The sequence below is a fragment of the Oratosquilla oratoria genome, chromosome 33, assembly GCF_046742065.1.
Source record: "Oratosquilla oratoria isolate Oo_2021 chromosome 33, ASM4674206v1, whole genome shotgun sequence".
NCBI lineage: Eukaryota > Metazoa > Arthropoda > Malacostraca > Stomatopoda > Squillidae > Oratosquilla > Oratosquilla oratoria.
Window position 1 is genome coordinate 39203505 of NC_134809.1, and position 23237 is coordinate 39226741.

At 41.3% G+C, this 23237-nt stretch overlaps 1 protein-coding gene across 2 annotated transcripts in view; it reads right to left on the minus strand.

The window, feature by feature from the left end:
• The window catches only part of LOC143017848 (protein RCC2 homolog), a 59626-nt gene that overhangs the window by 17789 nt on the left and 18600 nt on the right, over positions 1 to 23237 (minus strand). For both annotated transcript variants that reach the window (XR_012965713.1, XM_076172813.1), the window contains exons 5-7: positions 22648 to 22828; positions 14870 to 15045; positions 3954 to 4127 (exon numbers count right to left, since the gene is read on the minus strand). Coding sequence is in view for 1 of the 2 variants with exons in the window: in XM_076172813.1 (XP_076028928.1) it covers positions 3957 to 4127; positions 14870 to 15045; positions 22648 to 22828 (528 nt within the window). In the remaining variant the exon portion in view is untranslated. The remainder of the gene's footprint in view (positions 1 to 3953; positions 4128 to 14869; positions 15046 to 22647; positions 22829 to 23237) is intronic.

Here is a 23237-nt window from a genome sequence, read left to right on the forward strand (position 1 = left end):
TTTATATGTCAATTACTATTTCCTGCTTACCTGTTTTATCATTTAACTTTACCTATTTATCTATCATTATTTACATTATAATTGATTTAACATTATTATAATTTTTCACATCCAACCTAGTTATGGACCAAAAGGTCTCCTCTCGGGATGCTCCTCCTTTGTAATCCTTAACAAGGAAATATTCACAGTTGGACCCCTCCCCATGTCAAGCTTCTGTGGCTACAGTCTCTCAACCGATGAGGACAATGTCTTGGTCAGATGGGTCTGGTGAACAAACTGGCGGACTCCATCCCAGCTAAAGCAGCAACTGCTCAACCCTTATGGCCTCTAATGAGCCCTAAGCGCTTGTTCATCTGGACCCCAGATCACTAGGTTTACACTGATATCAAGCGAGCTCTGTTGTCACCACCCGTACTGGTACCCTTTGACCATACCCTGCCAGTGGTACTGCAGACGGATGCATTGTGTCTCTATAGTGTCAGGTATGCCCTCTTCCAAGACCACGGCCAGGGACGATTGCATCTCTTTCTGCATGGCTAGCTATTCCTGACAGACACCGAAACCCAGTATGCCACCACTGAACTAGAGATCCTCGTTGTCACCTGGGCTGTGTCCAGGTGCAAACTATATCTATTTGGCTTGCCCCACTTCACGTTGATGACAGACCATCATCCGCCGATCCCCATCCTCAACTTCTATAACCTGGATGCTGTCAAGAACTCCTGCCTCCCATGGCTTGAGGAGAGGATCTCGCCCTTCATTTCCTGGCAAAGTGGTGCACCGAGCTATGCATCCCAGACATCCTCTCATGAGCCCTGGTCTCATACTCCACACCAAAGGACAAGACCAACTGTGACAAAGCCATTGCGCATGTCAGGAGTATCATCACCAGCAACATTGGCACTCGCGAGGACCATCTGTCGTTTACCACAGATGCTGATAGGACTCTACAGGAACTCCAGTCCTATGGCCACCTGCTTACATGTCCTCTGAACTCCTGTCCAACCACTTTGCCCTACCCAGCTCCATCCTACCATATTCGAAGCACCAAGATGCCCACTCTGTTGACGGGGAACTGGTGCTCTAGAGCCAGCACATTGTCATCCCCATCACTCTACTGGCCCACTTCCATGACAGCCACCGGGGTGTGGAGACCACAAAGCGATGGGCTAGACAAATTCTTCTGGGCCAGCATCGACTGACATCAAGAGCACAGTGGAGGGCTCCAAGCCCTGCCAGGTGCTGTGCCCTAGCCAGCAACAGGATCCCCTCCTGTGCAATAAATGCCCCACTTGGCCTGTTAAGTATGTGTCTGCTGACTTCTCCCATGTTGCAGGAAAGTTGTTTCTGGTTATCATGGACATGCTCTCATGCTGCCCTGTCATTGTGCCCTACAGCCAGGACACAATGTCTACCAGTGTCATCTGGAAGTTCTGCTGCTACTTCAGAGAGGTAGGTGCCACCCTCCACCTTTGCACCAACAGCGGACCCCCTTTCACCAGATACTGAAGGATGGAGGTAACCTGCTACTTATGGGAGATTTTAACTGCAAGGAAATCTGTTGGGAAGAGATGACAGTGGAAGGGGATCTATGGGGAAATGTATTACTTGACATGACCACAGAACATAAAATGACACAATGGGTAAATGAAAATACCAGATATAGAAGTAATGAAGAACCACTGAGATTAGATTTAATATTTACAACAGAACCTAAAATTGTGGATAAAACTTAATACAGGACACCATTTGGAAAGAGTGACCACATACTAACAGAGGTTGAACTAAAGGAACAAAAATATACATGGAAATGAGAAATACAGAAAAGGAAGATTGATGTATAATAAACAGACTTTGGTAAACTTAAAAAATTCTTTCAAGATGCAAATTGGGAAAAATTCTACATTGAAAAGACACAAATGGAAGAAAAATGGATAATCTTGATGGAAATCTGTAATGAAGGAGTGAATAAATACGTACCAAGACAGAAACTAGAGGTGTACATGAAATACTGGTTCAACAGAAGATGCAGTGAGATGAAGGATAGAGACAAAGCTTGGATGAAGTGAAGAGCGATCTCCCTCCATGAGGAAAATAACAATAACACAAAAAGAAACAATGTATCAATTAACAAACCTTGATGTTAGGAAATCACACGGCCCAGACGGAATTGCAAACTGGATACTAAAAGAATGTAAAGAAGAACTAATGGACAAAATTAGGGGTGTGCTGATTCATCTGCATTGGCAAGAATAGGCACTTTTTAGGTGAATCTGCATTTTTTTTAGAATGGGATTCGGCATTGGCATGGGCAATATTTTGCCGATGACAATTCTTTTAAAATAACAGCACAAGCTGGAGTAAATGTTTGAGCAAATTGTATTTTTTTTTTTTTCCTTTTTTTTTTGTATTTCTAAATATTGGGGGGTGAGGTAGTATGTGTGAGCAAAATTTGACACAGCCCAAAGGGATTTCTCCCCGTCTTCTCCTTTTATGCATGGGGGGACGGAGAGGGGGGGTCGCCGATTTAATGAAGCGGCCTTGCTGTGGATGTGCTGTGTCTTGTGACACTGCTTCTGACCCAGGGCAGTGGACAAGGTGCAGGGATGACCCATCATCCAGGAAGTGCTAAGATAAGAGGGAGGGTGGAGGGGTGTGGAATGTATTCAGGGATGGAATAGTTGGGAATGATTTTATGCCTTTTCCTTTTTGGCTACCTCCCTTGTAAGGGGGAAAAAGCCTTGGTATATGTATGTATATATATGTGCAAATAAAGTGATATGCCTCTTAAAATGACTGCCACTGGCCAGCCAAATTTAATGTGTCTTGCAAGAATTGCCATCTAATAACCACAATGAGGGCATATATAATCTATTAATTCAACATTGGCTTTAACCATTCACATTTCAACAACCAATCTGAAGACAGATTTTATAGCAATTCTTGGATAAAATAAATAACTTTAATGCTTGTGAAAAGCACTATTAGGTTTAAGTCATGGAACTTGTATAACTCTATGCTTAGTGCAACTAGCTAAAACTCATTAAGCTGCAAGATGATTCAACCAGATTTCCCTTCAAACACTGACCACATGAACTGCCAAACTTGCATGCATCTATGGTATGATAGCTTCCCATCTTTTAATCAATTTGTCAACCACTCTGTATCCTTTCTATACTTTGACACTCACCAGATTGCAGTTGGAGAATGAAAAGTATGGCTACGATGAACCCTCTCACTCTATGAGTAAATTATTCAAACAAGTTATACTGTGATGAGATACAACTCTTGCAAACTCTCTGTACCTAATTGTATTTCCAACTTCAACTCCATACCTAAGTACTGTAGAACATCAACAGATGCTGTTTACAAAGCATCTTCCTATAATCAGTCTCCTGACAGACTACCACTTTATTTAAGTTAATCATAATCATAAGTTAATCATAAAATCTCCTTTCATGCATGGGGGCACGGAGAGGGGGGGTTGTCGATTTAATGAAGCGGCCTTGCTGTGGATGTGCTGTGTCTTGCGACACTGCTTCTGACCCAGGGTAGTGGACAAGGTGCAGGGATGACCCGTCATCCAGGAGGTGCTAAGATAAGAGGGAGGGTGGAGGGGTGTGGAGTGTATTCAGGGATGGAATGGGTGGGAATGATTTTATGCCTTTTCCTTTTTGGCTACCTCCCTTGTAAGGGGGAAAAAGCCTTGGTATATGTATGTATAGTAAGACAACTATTTCCTCCCACCTAACCCTCCCTATATACCAACATAATACAATATCTGAAATGTGTGTATATATATATATATATACATATATATATATATACATATATATATATATATATATATATATATATATTATCTCCATGAGAACTGGTTTGGTGATACCCTTCTTTAATCACTGTATCTTGAGCTCCTCTAAGTTAAAAGCTGGTATGGAACAGAAACTCACCATTTACAGGTACACTTCTTTGAGTTTGTTGATAATTTCTTTATCTTTATCATTTTCATTCCTGACTACTAAGGTAGTGTAACCCATGCCACAAGACACAAAGCAGATATGGGCACCCTCAAGGGCTTTCACTTCTTTTGGTTGGGTGCTGGACTTCGTATTTTCTCCTAAACCCTGCAAAGACAAAAATACTAATATGTAGAAATGTAATTGGAAAAATATCAAAGCAATACCAACAGATACCAAAAGACCTTTTTCCATTTATGATGGGGGAACTGAGTCATTGCACACACCAAGTCAATCCACTGCCCCCTGGTTTCTCTTGCTGAAGATCAACATTTTTCAGGCCTCCGGGTGGGACTATCAGTCACTCAGGGAATTTTGTGGATGTTGTTGTTGTCTAGGAACTGTTTGCATGTGGCATTGTAATATGAGGTGTACTTTGTCTTCTGTGTGGTGGTTGTATCTAGGGCAGCTTGAATTTGTGGCCATGCATATTCTATGTTGGTACAGCTTTAATGCTGGATGGTGTTGTCTTTGTAGTTCCCTATTCAGTGATACCTTGAGATACGAAATTAATTTGTTCCATGACTACTGTCGTGTCAAAAAAATTGTATCTCAAAACAATTATTCCCATTTCAATTAATGGAAACCGAATTAATCTGTTCCAGTGATACGAAATTATCCCAAAACAAACTTAAATTACACAATACAAGCACAATTCATAGATAAATACATGAGTAATAACACACACAATGATAAAATAATAAATAACAATGAGAAATGTTATTTAACATATACCACGGAGACAGGTGATAGCCTTTTCTGAGATCATTGTTTCTGTAACAGTCACCAGCTAACTCTTTCTCCTTAATCCATATTAAAAGCAGGCGCTCCATCTCATTATGTACATCTGTTCTAAGCTTTGAAATAATGACAAGGCCTTTGGAAGGCTGCACCTTCTTTATTGCATCTTTCTGCTTAATCTTGTGGATATTGTTGATGCATTGCATCCATATTCTTTGGCTAAGTCATCCGCACACCACACTCATGTTTTGCAATTATTTCATATTTTACCTCCATCCATTTTTTTTTTTCTACTATCCTTGTCCTTACCTTTGGGACCAAGGGTTATGCACAAAAATTACAATAATAATACACAAAACAGGCATAAACATGACAAACAAACAGCAAAGATGTAAATGAGAAGACAACACATGAGCTGAAGGATCAGGAATCATCAGGAGCCAAGCAAACATTCTGCCACCTACCACTGGCATTTCAAATTATTGTGTATCACATCGTCTCTCAATATTTCCATCGTATGTTAGGGTGCAAATCTAATTTTTTTTTTTAACATCGTATCTAAAAATTTTCATGTTAGCATGATTGTATCTCAAGGTATTGTTTAACCAAGCAGTCCCATCTCCCTGAGGAATGCCATGGTTGGAATGGAGTTTCTAATAAATCCCTTAAATTGTGTTGTTGGCGTGAATGATTGTATATAATGCAGTCTTCCATAATGTTCTGTATAGTATGGGGTCAAGTGTTATATCTTGGATTTATCTGTGATGTGGTCATCTAGGTGTGGCTGAGTCTATGTCGTGGATTTACCCACAACCCTCAGCACGCAAGGAATTTGGGATAACCACCAAAAGAACCCCTTGCCACTCCTGTGGATGGTGTTCTGAGTGTAAGAGTGACTGTGTGTTTCTTATCTGGTATGGGAGTTTTTTTCTGTAGGGCTTATGTCAGGGGACTGCTGGAGTATGGAGTCTGGTCTTTCTTGAAGGTCTTCTTTAGTGACCTGAGTGTGTATATGTTTTTAAGAACAAAAGAATGGAGAAAACTGTAAGAGACTAAGGCTTACACTAGGTAGTTCCATGTCCATCATCACCTATCCTTCCCATCCATAAAGTTATCTATCCTTCTCTTTGAAACAACCAATAGTTTAAGCCCTCATTACGAGGTTACTAAGCCTATTCCTTTTGCCAACAACCCAATTGGTAAACCTATTCTTACCTATTTCCTTCTTAAATCTAAATTCATCCAGTTTCTCTATGAGTCTTGTCTTACTGTTTTTATATGACCTTGCCCACATCACCCTTGACACATTTGAATACCTCTACCAGATAGATCTCCCCACACTCTACGTATTTCCAGAGTGTAAGTTATGGTGCCTAAACCTGTCTTCATAATGTAAATTTCTAAGCCCATGTATCATTTTGGTCATTCTCTATACTGATTCTAGTGAATTAATAACCATTCTATAGGATAGAGACTAAAACTGTACCACATTCAAGGATGGGTCCAACTAATGCCAGAGTTTAATAATTACATCTGCACTTTTTTTTTTTTCTTTAACTGTCCAAGCAACAAATCTTAATGCCCTATTAGCTCTATTTCTGACACTAATGCACTATTCTCTGGATTTAAGGTCAGGACTCACTAACACTCCCAAGTCTTTTTCACACTGAGTTTTCTCTAACACTATACCTGTTTTCTGAATTGTATAAACCTACATTTAACACACTGCACTTTGAGATATTGATGTCCATTTGCCATTTCACTGGACATACAAACAATTTAAGATCTTCCTGCAGTATCTTGGTGTCTTCCCTGGACCTAATATGGTGTCCTATTTCAGTCATTCACAAACTTACCAACACCACTATATATCCCACTGTCCGAGTTGTTTATATACATAATGAACAATACGAGACCCAAAACCAAGCCCTGGGGTACTCCACTAGTAATAATAATTTGGATTTTACACTGTTAATAGTGATCTGCTGTTTTCTGTCACAATCCATTTTGCTAAAGTCAAGGTCATACAATCATAACTATCATTTTTATCTGCTGCCTTGTAGAAATTAGTATAAAAGGATAAAAGATTAGTTACACATGAACTTCCCTTGGAGAACCCATGCTAAGTCACAAATCAAATTATGCATCTTGATATGAGCCCTGATTCTATTTGCTATTACTGATTCCAGCTTTTTACCTAAAACTGATTCGTCTGTAGTTATGCAGAAAAGACTCATCACCCTTTTTAAAAACAGGAACAATATTTGCCTGTCCCTAAGAATTGAGCATGACTCCAGTGTCTACTGATTTACTAAATACTTCTGTTAAGTGGTTGCAGATTTCAAATTTACACTGCAATGCCAGGCAAATTTTGTTCAGACCCAGGGATTTTGTAGCTTGAAGTCAATCTGTTTGACTACTTCCTTACTAATGCTGATGCTAGTTAAGTCTACTTCCCTTAGCCCCACTAAAGACTGGGCTGCAGTCGGGTACCATATCTATCCTCTATAAATACCAATTCAGTGAGTGCCTTGCTCATTATTTCCTCTGAATCTATCAAGACATCCATGTCAGATTTAATTGGGACTATCCTTTCCTTATTTTTGGTTCTGTAGAGGTGAAAGCCCTTGGGGTTAAATCCAGGCTTGTCTGGCTTTTTTTTTTTTTTTTTTGGGTAGTGAAGTTTCATTATACTTAGTTCTAAGATATGTTTTTCCCCTTTTCATTTAATGTGGATGTTTTGTATGGTACAGGTTGTAGGTTGTTATAAATATTTATGTAGATTGCTGCTGGTGTAGTTTTTCTGTTGCTTTCTGTTGGTGGTGCTTGTGAAATGTAGTATGAAGGATGTGTGGTATTTAGTTATCTGGCATAGAATTGTGTTCCTCTCATTTTCATGTAGTGTTCTATGGGGAGGATTTTGGTTTCTGTATATAGGTGTCTAATAAGGGTGATTTTGTAGCATTCTGTTATTATTCTTACTGCTTCATTCTGTAGTGTCTGTAAATTGTTTTGTCTGTAAATTGTTTGAGTTTGATATACTGATTGTTGGGAACCATGCTATAGATGCAGAGTCGTGTGGTTCTTATGAACTGCTTGTAAATGGTTATTAGTTTCTTTCTGTTGTGCAAAGTCAGTGCTTGTGATGGATGTAGGTTTGTTATCTTGGTAAATTTTATTGTCATGTCTTTGAAATGTGGGCTCAAAGTGATATGAGTATCAAATGCAGTGCCTAGAATCTTAGGGTTCTTTTCTAATGGTAGTATTTGGCTATTATTATTATTATTATTTTTTTTTTATTTTTATATGGTTGTTTTATGGCTGTCCCCCAACCCCTTGTTACTGTCCTGTACAATTTCTCTGAATATTCATTTCCTTTTTCGCCTACCTTCCCTGTGGTGGGGGAAAAGAATACTGCCACCAAGTATTTCCATTTGGATCGTAAGAGGCGAGAAGAAAGGGACGGGGATTGGGACTAAGCATCCTTCTCCTTGTAGCCCCACAGGGGACATTCCTAAAAGAAAAAGCAAAGGCATAAGAGGGTCTAGGAGTTTTCCGACCAGCACCCTAAGGTTTGGGTCTTTTAATGTGCATGGATGTGGTACAGATGAGAGTAAAAGGGAAGAGATAGGTAGTATGTTTGTGAGAAGAAAGATGGATGTGTTGGCTTTGAGTGAAACTAAGCTGAAAGGAAAGGGTGAGTGTAAGTTTGGGAGTGTAAGTGGGAGGTATCAGGGGTGAAGAGAGGGCGAGGGAGGGAAGGGGTGGCTATACTAGTAAGTGAAGAGATAGGTAAACATGTAGTGGAGTGGAAGGAAGTTTCCTCAAGGATAATGTGGATGAAGGTGAAACTGGGAAAGGAGATGTGGGTTTTTGTAAGTGCATATGGGCCTGGCAGTGAGAAGAGTGTAGAAGAAAGGGAGGCTTATTGGATAGATTTAAATGAGTGCATAGAGGATTTAGGGAGAAATATCAATGTAATAGTACTGGAAGACCTTAATGCTAGGGCAGGAAATGATCCAATTGATGGAGTGGTTGGGAAATGTAGAGTTCCAGGAAAGAATCGTAGTGGAGAGTTGATGGTGGAAATGTGTCGGAAGAAAGTCAAGCATAAGTACACATGGGAGAGGGTGGTGGAGGGAAGGGTGGTAGACAGGGTGTTAATGGACTATGTAGTGGTAAATGGGATTATGATAGGAAGAGTTAAGGATGTACATGTGCTAAGGGGAGAGGGTGGGGGAATATCAGATCATTGAGAGTGGAGGATAGATGGAGGAAGAGGAAAGGGACAAAAGGTAGGGAGATGCTTAGAGTGAACTCTTTAAATGAAAAGGAAAAGGAGAAGGAGTACAAGAAGAAGCTGAAGGAGGAGTGGGAGGGAGTAAAGGATAGAGTAGAGCTAGGTGTGGAGGAGGAATGGGGATGGTTCAAGGAGGGAGTCACAAAGTGTGCAAAGATGGTGTGTGGAACAAGAAGGACAGGAATAGAAGAAAGGGTAGTGAATGGTGGGATGAGGAAACAAAGAAGGTTGTAGAAGAGAAGAAGCGAGCTTTCACAGATTGGTTACAAAATAGGACGAGGGAGTCATATGAGAGGTACAAAGAAAAGAAAAGAGAAGTAAAGCAAAAGGTAAAGGAGGCAAAGAGGAGAGCACATGTGAAATGGGGTAAGAGTATGACAGAAAATTTTGAAAGTAATAAAAAGATGTTTTGGAAAGAAATTAAGAGAGGAAGAGGAGGCGAATCAAGTAGAGAAGAAAAGGTAAAAGGTGCAAATGGAGAGATGATAATGGAAGAGAAGGCAGTAAGGGGAAGATGGGCAGAGTATTTTAGGGAGTTGCTAAATGTGAAGGAGGATAGAGAGGGAAAGATAGCTGCAGTGGGAAATTCTAAGAAAATGACCGTGATGAGTGAGGAAAATGGAGGAGAAATAAGGAAGGATGAAGTGAAGGCAGTTGTTAAGATGATGAAAGCAGGTAAGGCACCTGGTCTGGATGGATGCCATGCAGAATGTCTAAAAAAAGGAGGTACAGTGATGGACTGGATGGTGAGGATATTTAATGTTTGCTGGAGAGAGGGTAGAGTGCCGGAGGACTGGAGGAGTGCCTGTATAGTTCCACTTTACAAGGGAAAAGGGGACAAGTGTGAATGTAGTAGTTTCAGGGGGATTAGCTTGTTAAGTGTAGTTGGGAAGGCTTATGGGAGGATCTTGATTGAGAGGATTAGGAGAGGAACAGAGGGAGTAATTGGTGAGGAACAGTGTGGATTTAGGACGGGTAGAGGTTGTGTAGATCAGATTTTTGTGGTAAGACAGATATGTGAGAAAGCTATAGGAAAGGGGAAGGATGCTTTTTGGGCCTTTATGGACCTGGAAAAGGCTTACAACAGGGTAGACAGAAAGGCACTGTGGGAGCTTTTGAGGATATACGGGATAGGAGGAAAGCTTCTAGGAGCTGTCAAGAGTTTTTATGAGAGTAGTAGAGCTTGTGTCAGGATTAGAAATGGAGAGAGTGAGTGGTTCGAGGTAAAGGTGGGACTTCGTCAAGGATGCATTATGTCGCCCTGGTTGTTCAACTTATACATAGATGGGGTAATGCGAGAGGTACATGCAAGGGTAGTGGGTCAAGGATTGGAGATGGTTAAAGAAAATGGAGAAAAGTGGGAGGTGAGCCAGCTGTTGTTTGCGGACGACACTGTGCTTGTGGCAGGATCGGAGGAGGGCTTGAGGAAGTTGGTGACAGAGTTTGGGAGAGTGTGTGATAGAAGAAAGCTGAAGATAAATGTGGGTAAAAGTAAGGTGATGAGATGTACAAGGGGTGAAAGTGGCAGTAATCTGGGAGTGAGCATTAACCACTTCACTCCGGACTTAAATCTCGCAGGCAGCAGCCAATGCCAGCCGTACGACGTGTCGTAATAATACTCGCATCATAAAATATAGTCACCGCTTATATCAATCGTTCTCTCTTTCACCCGCAAATTTTGAAAACCACAGAGAATGGGATTCAGGGCACATTTGGAAGAATGTAAAAACACAGGGGCGACTACAATAAATATAATCAAGACGCCGATATGGCAGCGTTGCGAATCCACTTGCTCCTCATGACGCCTACGTGTGCGGCACCGTATGGAAGGGGTTAAGGGAGAGCAACTGGAAGAAGTGGATAGTTTTAGATATTTGGGTGCAAATGTGGCAGGAAAAGGTGGAGTGAAGGTGGAGGTAGAATGTAGATTGAGAGAAGCGAGTAAATGCCTTGGTGGATTAAAAAGTGTAATGAGGAATAGACATCTGGGAATGGATGTAAGAGGAGACTGTATGAAGGAGTGATTGTGCCAACAGCACTGTATGGGGCAGAAACATGGAACATAAGAGAGGAAGAGAGAAGGAGCTTGAATGTGTTTGAGATGAAGTGTCTGAGAAGTATGATGGGGGTTACTAGGCTGGATAGAGTGAGAAATGAGGAGGTGAGGAGGAGAACAGGGGTGGAAAGGGAGTTGGGAGATAGGGTTGATGAAAGAGTATTAGGATGGTTTGGACACATGGAAAGAATGAGTGAAGAAAGACTAGTAAAAGAGGTATGGAAGGCAGATGTGGAGGGAGTGAACATGAAGGGACATCCTAGGATGAGGTGGATGGATGGGGTGAAGGGGGCTTTGGGGAAGAGGGGAATGTCTGTTGAGGAAGGACGGGAGAGGACAGAAGACAGGGGGTGAATGGAGAATGGTTGTATATGGATGATGTTGTGATGCATGAGGTGGAATGGGTGGGGGGATGGGGGGGTTGAGGTAGTATGTGTGAGCAAATTTTGACGCAGCCCGAAGGGATTTCTCCCCATCTTCTCCTTTATGCATGGGGGGATGGAGAGGGGGGGTCGCCGATTTAATGAAGCGGCCTTGCTGTGGATGTGCTGTGTCTTGCGACACTGCTTCTGACCCAGGGCAGTGGACAAGGTGCAGGGATGACCCGTCATCCAGGAGGTGCTAAGATGAGAGGGAGGGTGGAGGGGTGTGGAGTGTATTCAGGGATGAAATGGGTGGGAATGATTTTATGCCTTTTCCTTTTTGGCTACCTCCCTTGTAAGGGGGAAAAAGCCTTGGTATATGTATGTTTCATATGAGTAGCGTCACTTTTGATTTCTGGGCTGAAACTTCCATTCTGTTATTTTTGGGCCAGTTTTCTAGTTCCTTTAACCACTTCAGTACGGGACTTAAATCTCGCGGGCAGCAGCCAATGCCAGCCATATGACGTAACGTAATAATATTCGCATCATAAAATATAGTCACCGCTTATATCGATCGTTCTCTCTTTCACCCGCGAATTTTGAAAACCACAGAGAATGGGATTCAGGGTGCATTTGGGAGAATGTAAAAACACAGGGGCGACTACAATAAATATAATCAAGACGCCGATATGGCAGCGTCGCGAATCCACTTGCTCCTCATGACGCCTACGTGTGCGGCACCGTATGGAAGGGGTTAAGTAGAATTGGGTGTTCTTTACTGCAATTTTGTATTTACTCTGCTGCAGTTGGGAGATCACTCATGAAGAGATTGAATAGTAATGGTGGACGTATTGCACAAAGGGAATCCACTACACTGCCTATTTGTTCCTGAAATTTGTTTGTCTTGGGTTATTTTGCAGTCTTCCTGCTATAAGGTTGGTTACTTCTTTTCACTGTTATGTATGTCTGTTCCAATGATCTCTTTGAGTAGTACATGTCTAGGGACCTTGTCCAAAGCCTTGTTTATGTCTATGACTATCATAATGTTTTTAACTGTTCCAGCACTTATTGTAGTTTGTAAGCAGAGTGCTGGTCAACTAACCTTCCTTGAAACTATGTTTGGTAAAGGAGATAGGTACTTCTAATTTGATTGTCATCAGCCTTTTTCAGTTTGAATACTGTGGACAGTAATGAGATAAGTCAGCATGAGGAAGGGATTTTGTTTGCTGGGTTTCAAGAGAGGTACTTCTGATTTGATTATTGTCATCAGCCTTTTTCATTTTTGAATACTGTGGACAGTAATGAGATAAGTCAGCATGAGGAAGGGTTTTTGTTTGCTGAGTTTCAAGACTGGGATTATGAGATCCCCCCAAATATTTGGGGTTTTGTTGTGCAACCAGTGCATGAAAATGCCAGTTAAGGCTCTTATGGCTGTTTGGCCGAGGTGTTTTAGGTGGCTCCTTAAGATCTTGTCTGGGCCTACAGCTTTGGGTTTTTTCAGTTTCTTTATGGCCTCTTCTATATCTTTATTGGTGAAGATGGAATTCTCTGTTATTTTTTTTTTCTTTTAATTATTCTTCTATTTTCTAGTGTTGTACATATATACATATACCAAGGGCTTTTTTTCCCCTTACATGGGAGGTAGCCAAAAGACAAAGGCACAGAAATCACTCCCACCCATTCCATCCCCTACATGCTCCACTCCCCTCTACCCTCTCTTATCTTGGCACCTCCAGGATGGCAGGTCATCCCTGCATCTTGTCCACTGCCCTGAGTCAGAAGCAGTGTCGCAAGACACAGCACATCCATAGCATGGCTGCTTCATTAATTTGGTGATCCCCACTTTCCATCCCCTCATGCAGAAATGGAGAAGACGGGGAGAAATCCCTTAGGGTGCGTCAATTTATTTCTCATACATACTCCCTCACCCCCATCCCCCACCCACTCCCCCTTATGCATCACAGCTGGTCAATACTGCATTGCTGTTTTAGTGGTGGTATTTTACCTTGAGTTACACCTACTGCTTCATGTTAAAAGGGCGGGAATAATTTTGAATTTCCGATGGTTTTTATGGCTCTCCACATTAAAAAAAATTCCATCTGTTTTGTTAGTCAACTTTCCCAAGTCTTCTTTCTGTTTGTTACTTATTAGATTAACACTTTCGCTGGTTAAATTGCAAAAATGTCACTCTCAAATTGAAATTCTGATGAATTTACATAGTTATATTTTATGGGAAGAGAGCTATGCTCATAGTGACCCACTTTTGTATCTTTCAGCATCCAGTTTGATTTTGAATTCTTGTATAGATTTCACACTCACTGTTTCCTCATTCAGCCTGTTCCAGATATCTATCACTCGGTGGTGGAAGCTATTCTTTTTCAGATCTCTTCTGTAACTATCCTTTGTAAGTTTCTTTTCGTGCACTCTTGTTATTCTCCTATGCTACTTTAGTAAGTCCTCTCTATCAAGGACTTCCATCCCTTTCATAATTCTGTAGATGGTTTGCAGGTCTCCTCTTTCTCTTCTTTGTTCCAGGGTTGGCAGTTCGAGTTTGTCCAATCTTTGTCCGTAAACTTTGGAGTGTTGGTGCCATCTTTGCCATTGCTCTTTGAATTCTTTCTAATTTATGTTCTTTTTAGTACTAGGTGTCCATAGTGTTACAGTGTACTCCAATATTGGTCTTTACTATTTCTTCATCCATGTAGTCAAAGGCCACTTTTGTTGATCTCAATAAGTTGAAAGTTTCTCCAAATCATTTGTTGATACGTTTGTCTGGTGCCATGTCATTGGTGATAGTTACTTCTAGGTCCCTTTCCGAGTTGACTTTTTTAACTTCCTTTGTACCAATTTTATATTGTCCCGATATTCTAGTTTTGCTTTTTCCAAATTCCATTATACTACATTTCTTGATGTTGAAATTCACTTCACACTTCTGACTCTATTTCCAGACTTTGTTCAGGTCTTCTTGTAGTGATCTGCATCCTGCATTGAAACCAACACAGAATAGGCCTTGCCACAAATTCAAACTGCCCCAGCTGCAACCACCACATAAAAGACACAGAACACCTCATACTACAATGCCTCACACTTACAATTCCTAGATAACTGCACAATAAACCTTCCCTGAGTGACTTGTGGACCCCACCTGGAGGATGTTACTGGTTATCTAATGGTTGAGGCTCTTCTGCAAGAGAGACATGAGGCTATGGATTGATGAATTCCCCAAATTCAAAGTTGTGAAAAAAACAAGAACTGCAAATTCAATTTTTTGTGCTGAAATTGATGAGAGATTATTTCTCTAAATCAGATCCCCTTTAAAAGACTATTTCATACATTTCACTAATGTCACCCCTAAGCTTTTTACCATTAACTTAACCAAATTTTTTTTTACCAGTTCTCCATAAGTGGGTGATGGGCCCCAGGAGATAACACTGTCATCTGCTGCCACTACAACTGAAGTGGTGGAACATCCTACAGAACGGACATCCCATCCATACAGGTCCTGCACTGGCTTGGGGTACATGTTTGCTTCACCAGTCCTCTTTGTCTGGCCCCACAAGAACACACCTGCAAGAATAAGAAAATGGTATGCCATGAAAAATTAGCGACTATTGTATAGAGAAAGTCATACATAACATGTACCAAAGGCTTTCCCCCTTACAAGGGAGGTAGCCAAAAAAACAAAGGCATAAATCCCACTCCTACGCATTCCATCCCTAACATACTCCACTACCCTCCACCCTCTTCCCTCCCTCTTATCTTGGCACCTCCTGGATGACTGGTCATCCCTGCATCTCACCCACTGCCCTGGGTCAGAAGCAATGTCACAAGACACAGCATATCCACAGCAAGGCCGCTTCATTAAATCGGCAACCCCAATTTAATTATTCAATGTAAAAGTTATAGAATGAGGGAAAAAAAAAAAAAAAGTCTGACACAATCACTAGATCAACATTACAGTGTCAGCAAGGAAATGTTCCCATGAAAAATGCAAGTGAAACGTTCCCACGAGATTTGTAGGGTACCTTTCCACGGCATTCCCGCCATACAAATAGTGGGAGAAGCTTGGAGTGACGTGGCTCACATCAGCCTGGCTGACTCCTCCCCTCACCCATGTGGGATGCCTCAGTCTGCTCCCAGCACCCAGTGAGAGAGGATCTGTGATGCTCTGCTCCCTGTTCACACTTCTCACAGACTTTAATGAACTTTGAAGCTCTGCCAAACGATTCCAGCTGATCACAATGGAACATACAAAGCTCACTATGGAGGAGAAGACCCGTGCACTCACCCTACTAGAGCAGGGAGTGCCTATGATACATGTAGCTATGTCTATAACTCTATTAGTCTTCTTTCATACCCACTAAATCCAGAGAAATGACCCTCATCCCCATTATCAAATAGAAGTCTTTTTGTGCCTCTTGGTGATCTGAAACCTATGTTTACATTTTGCTTCGCCATTGTGCCAGTAGATGGCTCTGGGTACATGTTTATATTGTAACACAATGGACGGCCATCTTAGGGTTTCTCAGGCCTGTCATCATTTTCTATTTTACTTCAATTACACACTATTTATGTTGTAAATTTACCATTTTCGGTATCCATGAGCACTCCCCTTCCCATATATCACACCCTAGGTATTCTGTAATTGTATCACTGTTAAGACATTCCGTTTTTAAAGTATTTCAGGAGCTCTAATTTATGCCTGTTGTCACTATGATGAACAATGTGTGGCAGGTGTTCTCATTCCTTCGATCACTGTCATGTGCTTCAGGCTTGAGCATACTAGTCAAAGGTTCCATCCCCTTGTTACCAAGCCACTGTACCTTCATGTCATACTCACCCTACGACTATCTTGTACCTTACCAGTCCTCCATGTCTGTACCCTACCTCTTTCCCTTTTCATGAATACAGGTTCCCCAGTCAATATTATCTCAACACAGAGTTTCCAAAACTTCTGTACAGCTAAAATGTAAGTCACTATCCTTGAACCCCCTGATCATGCTTTGCAACATGGATAGTATTCCATTTCCAATTCTTGGTAAAAGTATGCTTGACATCAGCTTCACTGATGCATGTCCCTCTATTCTGGTTACATTGTATGTAGCTTGTATTCAATTCCCTGCTGATGTCCTCATTGTGTCAAATACTATGAAGTAACATGACATTGCCAGTTATTCCTCCCAAAATGGTATCACTTATGCAAATCATTTCTCCCATGTTCTGCCTTCAGCAACTTCTCTTTTGTCCAATGACAATATTCACATGGCTAAGCAGTCACAAACAGACTAAGACTCAGTGCAAATTGTGTCTCCTATCCCTTGCCATTCAATCTTTCTCCCCCAATGAGAATCAAACATTTCCTCTCCTTCCCCCCTCAGACACTCTCTGCAGCCCAGTGGCCAGTTCTCGTCTGAAGAAAGTTCTTCCAAGAACACATCACCAGAACCAAGTACTTCTACCAATGCAAGCTGCTGGATAAAGCATGTGCATTCCTCCCAAATGTCAAAAGCATGCGCATTCCTCCCAAATGTCAAAAGCATCACAACGGAAAATGAAGCATTCCTTACCTACTATTGATATTTTACCTACTAAGGACAAATTGCCACCTCTCTTTAAAGAATTAACACCTACCTCCGCCCCTGTCTCATGCGTTCTGCCTACTACTACCAGACTAGCTCATACTATTTTATCCAGCCCTATGATGCTGCCCCCACATGAGTATTGCAATGCACACCTTCATACTATTCCAAGCATCGGAAAGCGATGTGGTCTATATACTGCAATCAATTTTTGTCAAAGGCATATCCTTCACTTCAGTTATTTATTGCCAATGACACTCACTCTCAGAACTTGTACAAACTTATGCAGATTCTTAGTTTACCCTTCCTGTGTCAAAATAATGTATGGAGCAGAAACATGGAACATAAGAGAGGAAGAGAGAAGGAGCTTGAATGTGTTTGAGATGAAGTGTCTGAGAAGTATGATGGGGGTTACTAGGCTGGATAGAGTGAGAAATGAGGAGGTGAGGAGGAGAACAGGGGTGGAAAGGGAGTTGGGAGATAGGGTTGATGAAATAGTATTAGGATGGTTTGGACACATGGAAAGAATGAGTGAAGAAAGACTAGTAAAGGAGGTATGGAAGGTAATGAAGAGGACGTCCTACGATGAGATGGATGGATGGGATGAAGGAGGCTTTGGGGAAGAGGGGAATGTCTGTTGAGGAAGGACGGGAGAGGACAGAAGACAGGGGTGAATGTAGATTGGTTGTATATGGAAGATGTGATGCATGAGGTGGAATGGACGGGGGGATGGGGGGTGAGGTAGTGTGTGTGAGCAAAATTTTGACGCAGCCCGAAGGGATTTCTCCCCGTCCTCTCCTTTATATGGGGGGATGGAGAGGGGGGTCGCCGATTTAATGAAGCGGCCTTGCTGTGGATGTGCTGTGTCTTGCGACACTGCTTCTGACCCAGGGCAGTGGACAGGATGCAAGGATGACCCGTCATCTAGGAGGTGCTAAGATGGGAGGGAGGGTGGAGGGGTGTGGAGTGTTTTCAGGGATGGAATGGGTGGGAATGATTTTATGCCTTTACCCTTTTGGCTACCTCCCTAGTAAGGGGGAAAAAGCCTTGGTATATGTATGTATGTATATCGTAACTTTCTTCCTGTTCCCCGAAGACTTCAAATATATATGTCTAGTATATTTGTATCAAAGGCCCATTCACCCTATTAAGGGGGAGGAGAGGGGGTCAGTTATACACCCAAATCATTCACATTTCATAGTACATAATATACTCCATATTATATAATCAAACATATCCAATTAATGAGAGAGAGGGAGAGAGAGGCTTATTCTTTCTGATAAGGGAGGGAGCCTGCCACGGCATGCATCATCCCACTCCCATCCATCACCAATTTGTTTTGCTTTTATCTTAGCCCCTTATGGATGAAGGGTCATCCCTGTCTTCTGCACATTCCCTGGGTCAGAAGCAATGCAATAAGACATAGAATTAGTACTAAATAATATTTGGGTCACATGAAGAATTGTCACCCCAGAACGCCCACATGAAGAATCGTCACCCCATGAGATCCCACCTGAAGAATTGTCACCCCAGCGCCGAATATCAACAGTGGAGTAGAGATTAGGTTAAGTTAGGTTAGGTCAGGTTAGTCTAGGCTACGTTAGGTTAAGTTAGGTTAGTCTAGGCTACGTTAGGTTAAGTTAGGTTAGTCTAGGCTACGTTTGGTTAGGTTGAATGGGGGTTATGCTTATTGCCATCCATTTATACAACCAAAGATTCGTAAACCCAAAAATGACCCACATGAAGAATTGTCACCCTAGGATGGCCCACATGTAGAATTGTCACCCTATCAAAGTCTGGGGCGATGATTCTTCATGTGATCCTAATATTCCACTGAAACACTACCTTATATCAACTTCAATATCTAAGTGCAACAAATTCATCACAAATTAAGTTAAAATACTAAATTTAAATCATACTTAGACGCAGATTAAGAATCTTTTAATTGCAACTCCGATATCTGAAAACCTCCAAGATCTGAACATTTCTAATGAGAAAATCTGCAAATGGAAAATTCCACCCTGCTGTGTCCGAAAAAAAAGTATCATATTTATGAAATAATACATAAGCAACTAAATAATTGCTTTGTATAAAATGATTAAAAGGGTAAGAGGAGATTGTATGAAGGAGTGATTGTGCCAAAAGCACTGTATGGGGCAGAAACATGTAACATAAGAGAGAAGGAGAGAAGGAGTTTAAATGTGCTTGAGATGCGGTGTCTGAGAAGTATGATGGAGGTTACTAGGCTGGATAGAGTGAGAAATGAGGGGGTGCCTTCCTGCCTACCCTGTCATAAGCCTTTTCCAGATCCATAAAAGCCCAAAAAACATCCTTACCTTTTCCTATAGCTTTCTCACTTATCTGTCTTACCACAAAAATCTGACCTTCGCAACCTCTACCTATCCTAAATCCACACTGTTCCTAACCAATTACTCCCTCTGTTAATCCTTCCCAACTACACTTAACAAGCTCCCTCTGAAACTACTATACTCACACTTGTCCCCCTTTCCCTTGTAAAGTGGAACTATACAGGCACTCCTCCAGTCCTCCGGCACTCTAACCTCTCTCAAACAAATATTAAATAACCTCACCAGCCAGTCCACCATCACTGTACCTCCTTTCTTCAGACATTGTGCATGGCATCCATCCAGACCAGGCGCCTTACTTGCTCTCATCATCTTACAACTGCCTTCACTTCATCCTTCCTTATTTTTCCTCCATTTTCCTCACTTATCACAGCTATTTTCTTAGCACTTCCCACTGCAACTATCTTTCCCTCCCTATCCTCCTTCACATTTAGCAACTCCCTAAAATACTCTGCCCACCTTCCCTTCACTGCATTCTCTTCCATTATCATCTCTCCATCTGCACCTTTTACCTTTTCTTCTCTACTTGATTTGCCTCCTCATCCTCTCTTAATTTCTTTCCAAAACATCTTTTTATTACTTTCAAAATTTTCTGTCATATTCTGACCCCATTTCACATCTGCTCTCCTCTTTGCCTCCTTTACCTTGTGCTTTACTTCTCTTTTCTTTGTACCTCTCATATGACTCCCTGTCCTATTTTGTAACCAATCTGTGAAAGCTCGTTTCTTCTCTTCTACAACCTTTTTTGTTTCATCATCCCACCATTCACTACCCTTCCTTCTATTTCCTCCCATCCTTCTTGTTCCACACACCATCTTTGCACACTTTGTGACTACTTCCTTGAACCATCTCCATTCTTCCTCCACTCCTAGCTCTACTCTATCCTTCACTCCCTCCCACTCCTCTCTCAGCTTCTTCTTGTATTCCTCCTTTTCCTTCTCATTTAAGCAGTTCAGTCTAAGTACCTCCCTACCTTTTGTCCTTTTCCTCTTTCTCCATCTATCTTACCTTCCACCAAAAAATGATCTGATATTCCCCCACTCTCTCCCCTTAGCACATGTATATCCGTAACTCTTCCTACTATACTCCTAGTTACCACTACATAGTCCATTAATGCTCTATCTACCACCCTTCCATCCACCACCCTCTCCCATGTGTACTTATGCTTGACTTTCTTCCAAAACACTGTATTTGCTATCATCAACTCTCTAGACACATCTCCACCATCAACTCTCCACTATGATTCTTTCCTGGAACTTGACATTTCCCAACCACTCCATCAACTGGTTCATTTCCTACCCTAGCATTAAGGTTTCCCAATACTACTACATTGACGTTTCTCCCTTAACCTCTGTTGCAGAGACAACCTGCCTGAATCCAGGAAGGACAGAGGGACCACTGATACTTTGTGGTCAGACAACTCATAGAAAAAAGCAGGGAACACAATATAAGACCTTTCCATAGATTCATGGCCCTTACAAAACCTTTTGACACCATCAACAGGGAAATGGTGTGGAAGGTGATGGTGAAATGAGGCTCTCCCCCAAAATTTATGGCTATAATCAAGGCATCCCACACTGGTATGACAGCCCATGTCTGTGGGTGGTCATTGTCTCAGAACACTTTCAAGTAATTGTCGGTGTTAAGCAAGGGTGTGTTCTGGCCCCTACCTACTTTAACCCATAAACTGCTACATACATCACATGATGTGAAGGCTTTTCTTAAACTTGGCTGTTTATATTTTGCTCCCATACATCTTAAAATGAAGTTTGCCAACTCAGGGTGAATGAGTCCATATACTAAACCTACCCACCCATGCATCCTTTGTTCTCCTCATACATCATGGAAGAAACAGGTCAGTCACCTCCTCATGACCCACAACCCTACTTCTTGTGGTGTAAGACATATGTGCAACTTTTTTAAACCCCCATGTCTGAACTAAGGCAAATAATTAACTAATATTTGGTTTCCCTATACTTTTCCATACAATCTTTCATTTTATAACAGTAAAACTTTAACAACTTTTTTAACATTGAACAATTGCATTACATGGGTATGACTGACAAAACCCTATTGTGTAGTTATCAGCTAAATATATATCAAGCAGCCACCACACATCCATCAAAATGAACACATACCACTATTGGTTCCACTTAAAATGGACAAATGCAAACCAACACAAAATGCCGGAACTGTACCCAACACATGACAACATTCAGAATTATGAAAGGGATGGAAGTCCTCAAAAGAGATGATTTATTAAAGTGGGATAAGAGAAAAACAAGAGGACATTAAAAGAAACTCAAAAAAGGATGTTTATAGAAGAGATCTGAAAAATAAGTTTCCCCACACAGTGGTAGAGATCTGGAACAAATTGGATGTGCAAAAACTATACATGAATTTAAGAACAAACTAGATACTGAAAGATACAAAGACAGGTCACTACAAGCATAGCTCTCTTCCTGTATAATACAACTATGTAAATAAATACACCCACAAACACACATAAACAGACCTTGAACATAATGGAGATATACAGATGGACTCACTAACAATCACACATAACTGTTCCACTTCCTATATGCATATTACACTTATACAAGAAAAAACACTGACAACACAAAGAACAGCAACCATACAAGAATTTAAGAATAAACTAGATGTTACAAGATACAGACAGGTCATTACAAGCATAGCTCCCCTTCCTGTATAATACAACTAGGTAAATACAGATTGCACAATGAAAAAAGACAACACAAGACACAGAGGTGTATTCAACAGCATACACTTCTCTAACAACTAATTGTACATGTTTTGATTCAAATGTCAATCTTTCCAACATACATTGACATGGGAGGAAATACATCGGCAGGATGTTGGGTTCTCTGTTGGTTTGTTTGGTTTCAGGATAGGGACTATATTATTCCTTTAAAGACAAATACACCTTGGTCTTTTAATGCAACACTCGCCAACTACCACTTGCGCGGATGTCTGGGCCAAGGACATAAACCCACTTTGGGCACTAACCCAGAATATAAGACACCACCAATTCCCGAAGTGGGTTTATGCTCTGGGCCCAGACATCTACACAAGTGGCAGTTGGTTTGTGTTGCATTAACAGACCTAGGTGTGCTCATTTACACCTACAGCACAAAGGGTAACAGAACAGTTCTTTCAAACTTACACCTATATCAAGACATACTATCAAAATTGGTAAAAATTACCTTGTTCTCCAAGACCAACGGTGAAAGTAGCACCACAGAACACTCTAAGAATGCCTCGATTTGGTCCATCGAAGAATTTGATGATGCGGGGAATATATTCATCCTTCTGTTCTGCATGGCCGAGCCTGCCATAGCCACCAAAACCCCAGGAGTAGCACCGTTTTTGGGAATCAACTGCAACCTATTGCATGATAAAATTTAATTAAGGCACTTTCCTAAACAAGAAAAACAGGAAGAAAAAAATCTTTGTAACTCAGTCTCAATCCATAAGTAAATATTTTCAAACATGCTCTTCATATGAAATCATAACTGGAAAGGATGACTAAATAGAAGAGGTATATATGAGGGTGAGCTGAAAAGTTCATAGGCTGATTCAGAAGGAGTTATGCCACAGTAGTGTAATATTTCATGCATTGAGTTCAACATTTTTGGATACTAACAGCATTCTTTTCAGGTTAACTGATGCAGATACAGTATGTCAGAACTTTGAAAAGAAGAACCAGGGGCACTTTGTGCATATGGATAAAACTTGGTACTGTGGCATTACCAAATATCTGCAGAAAAAGGGGTTATCCCCTAAGGATATTCAT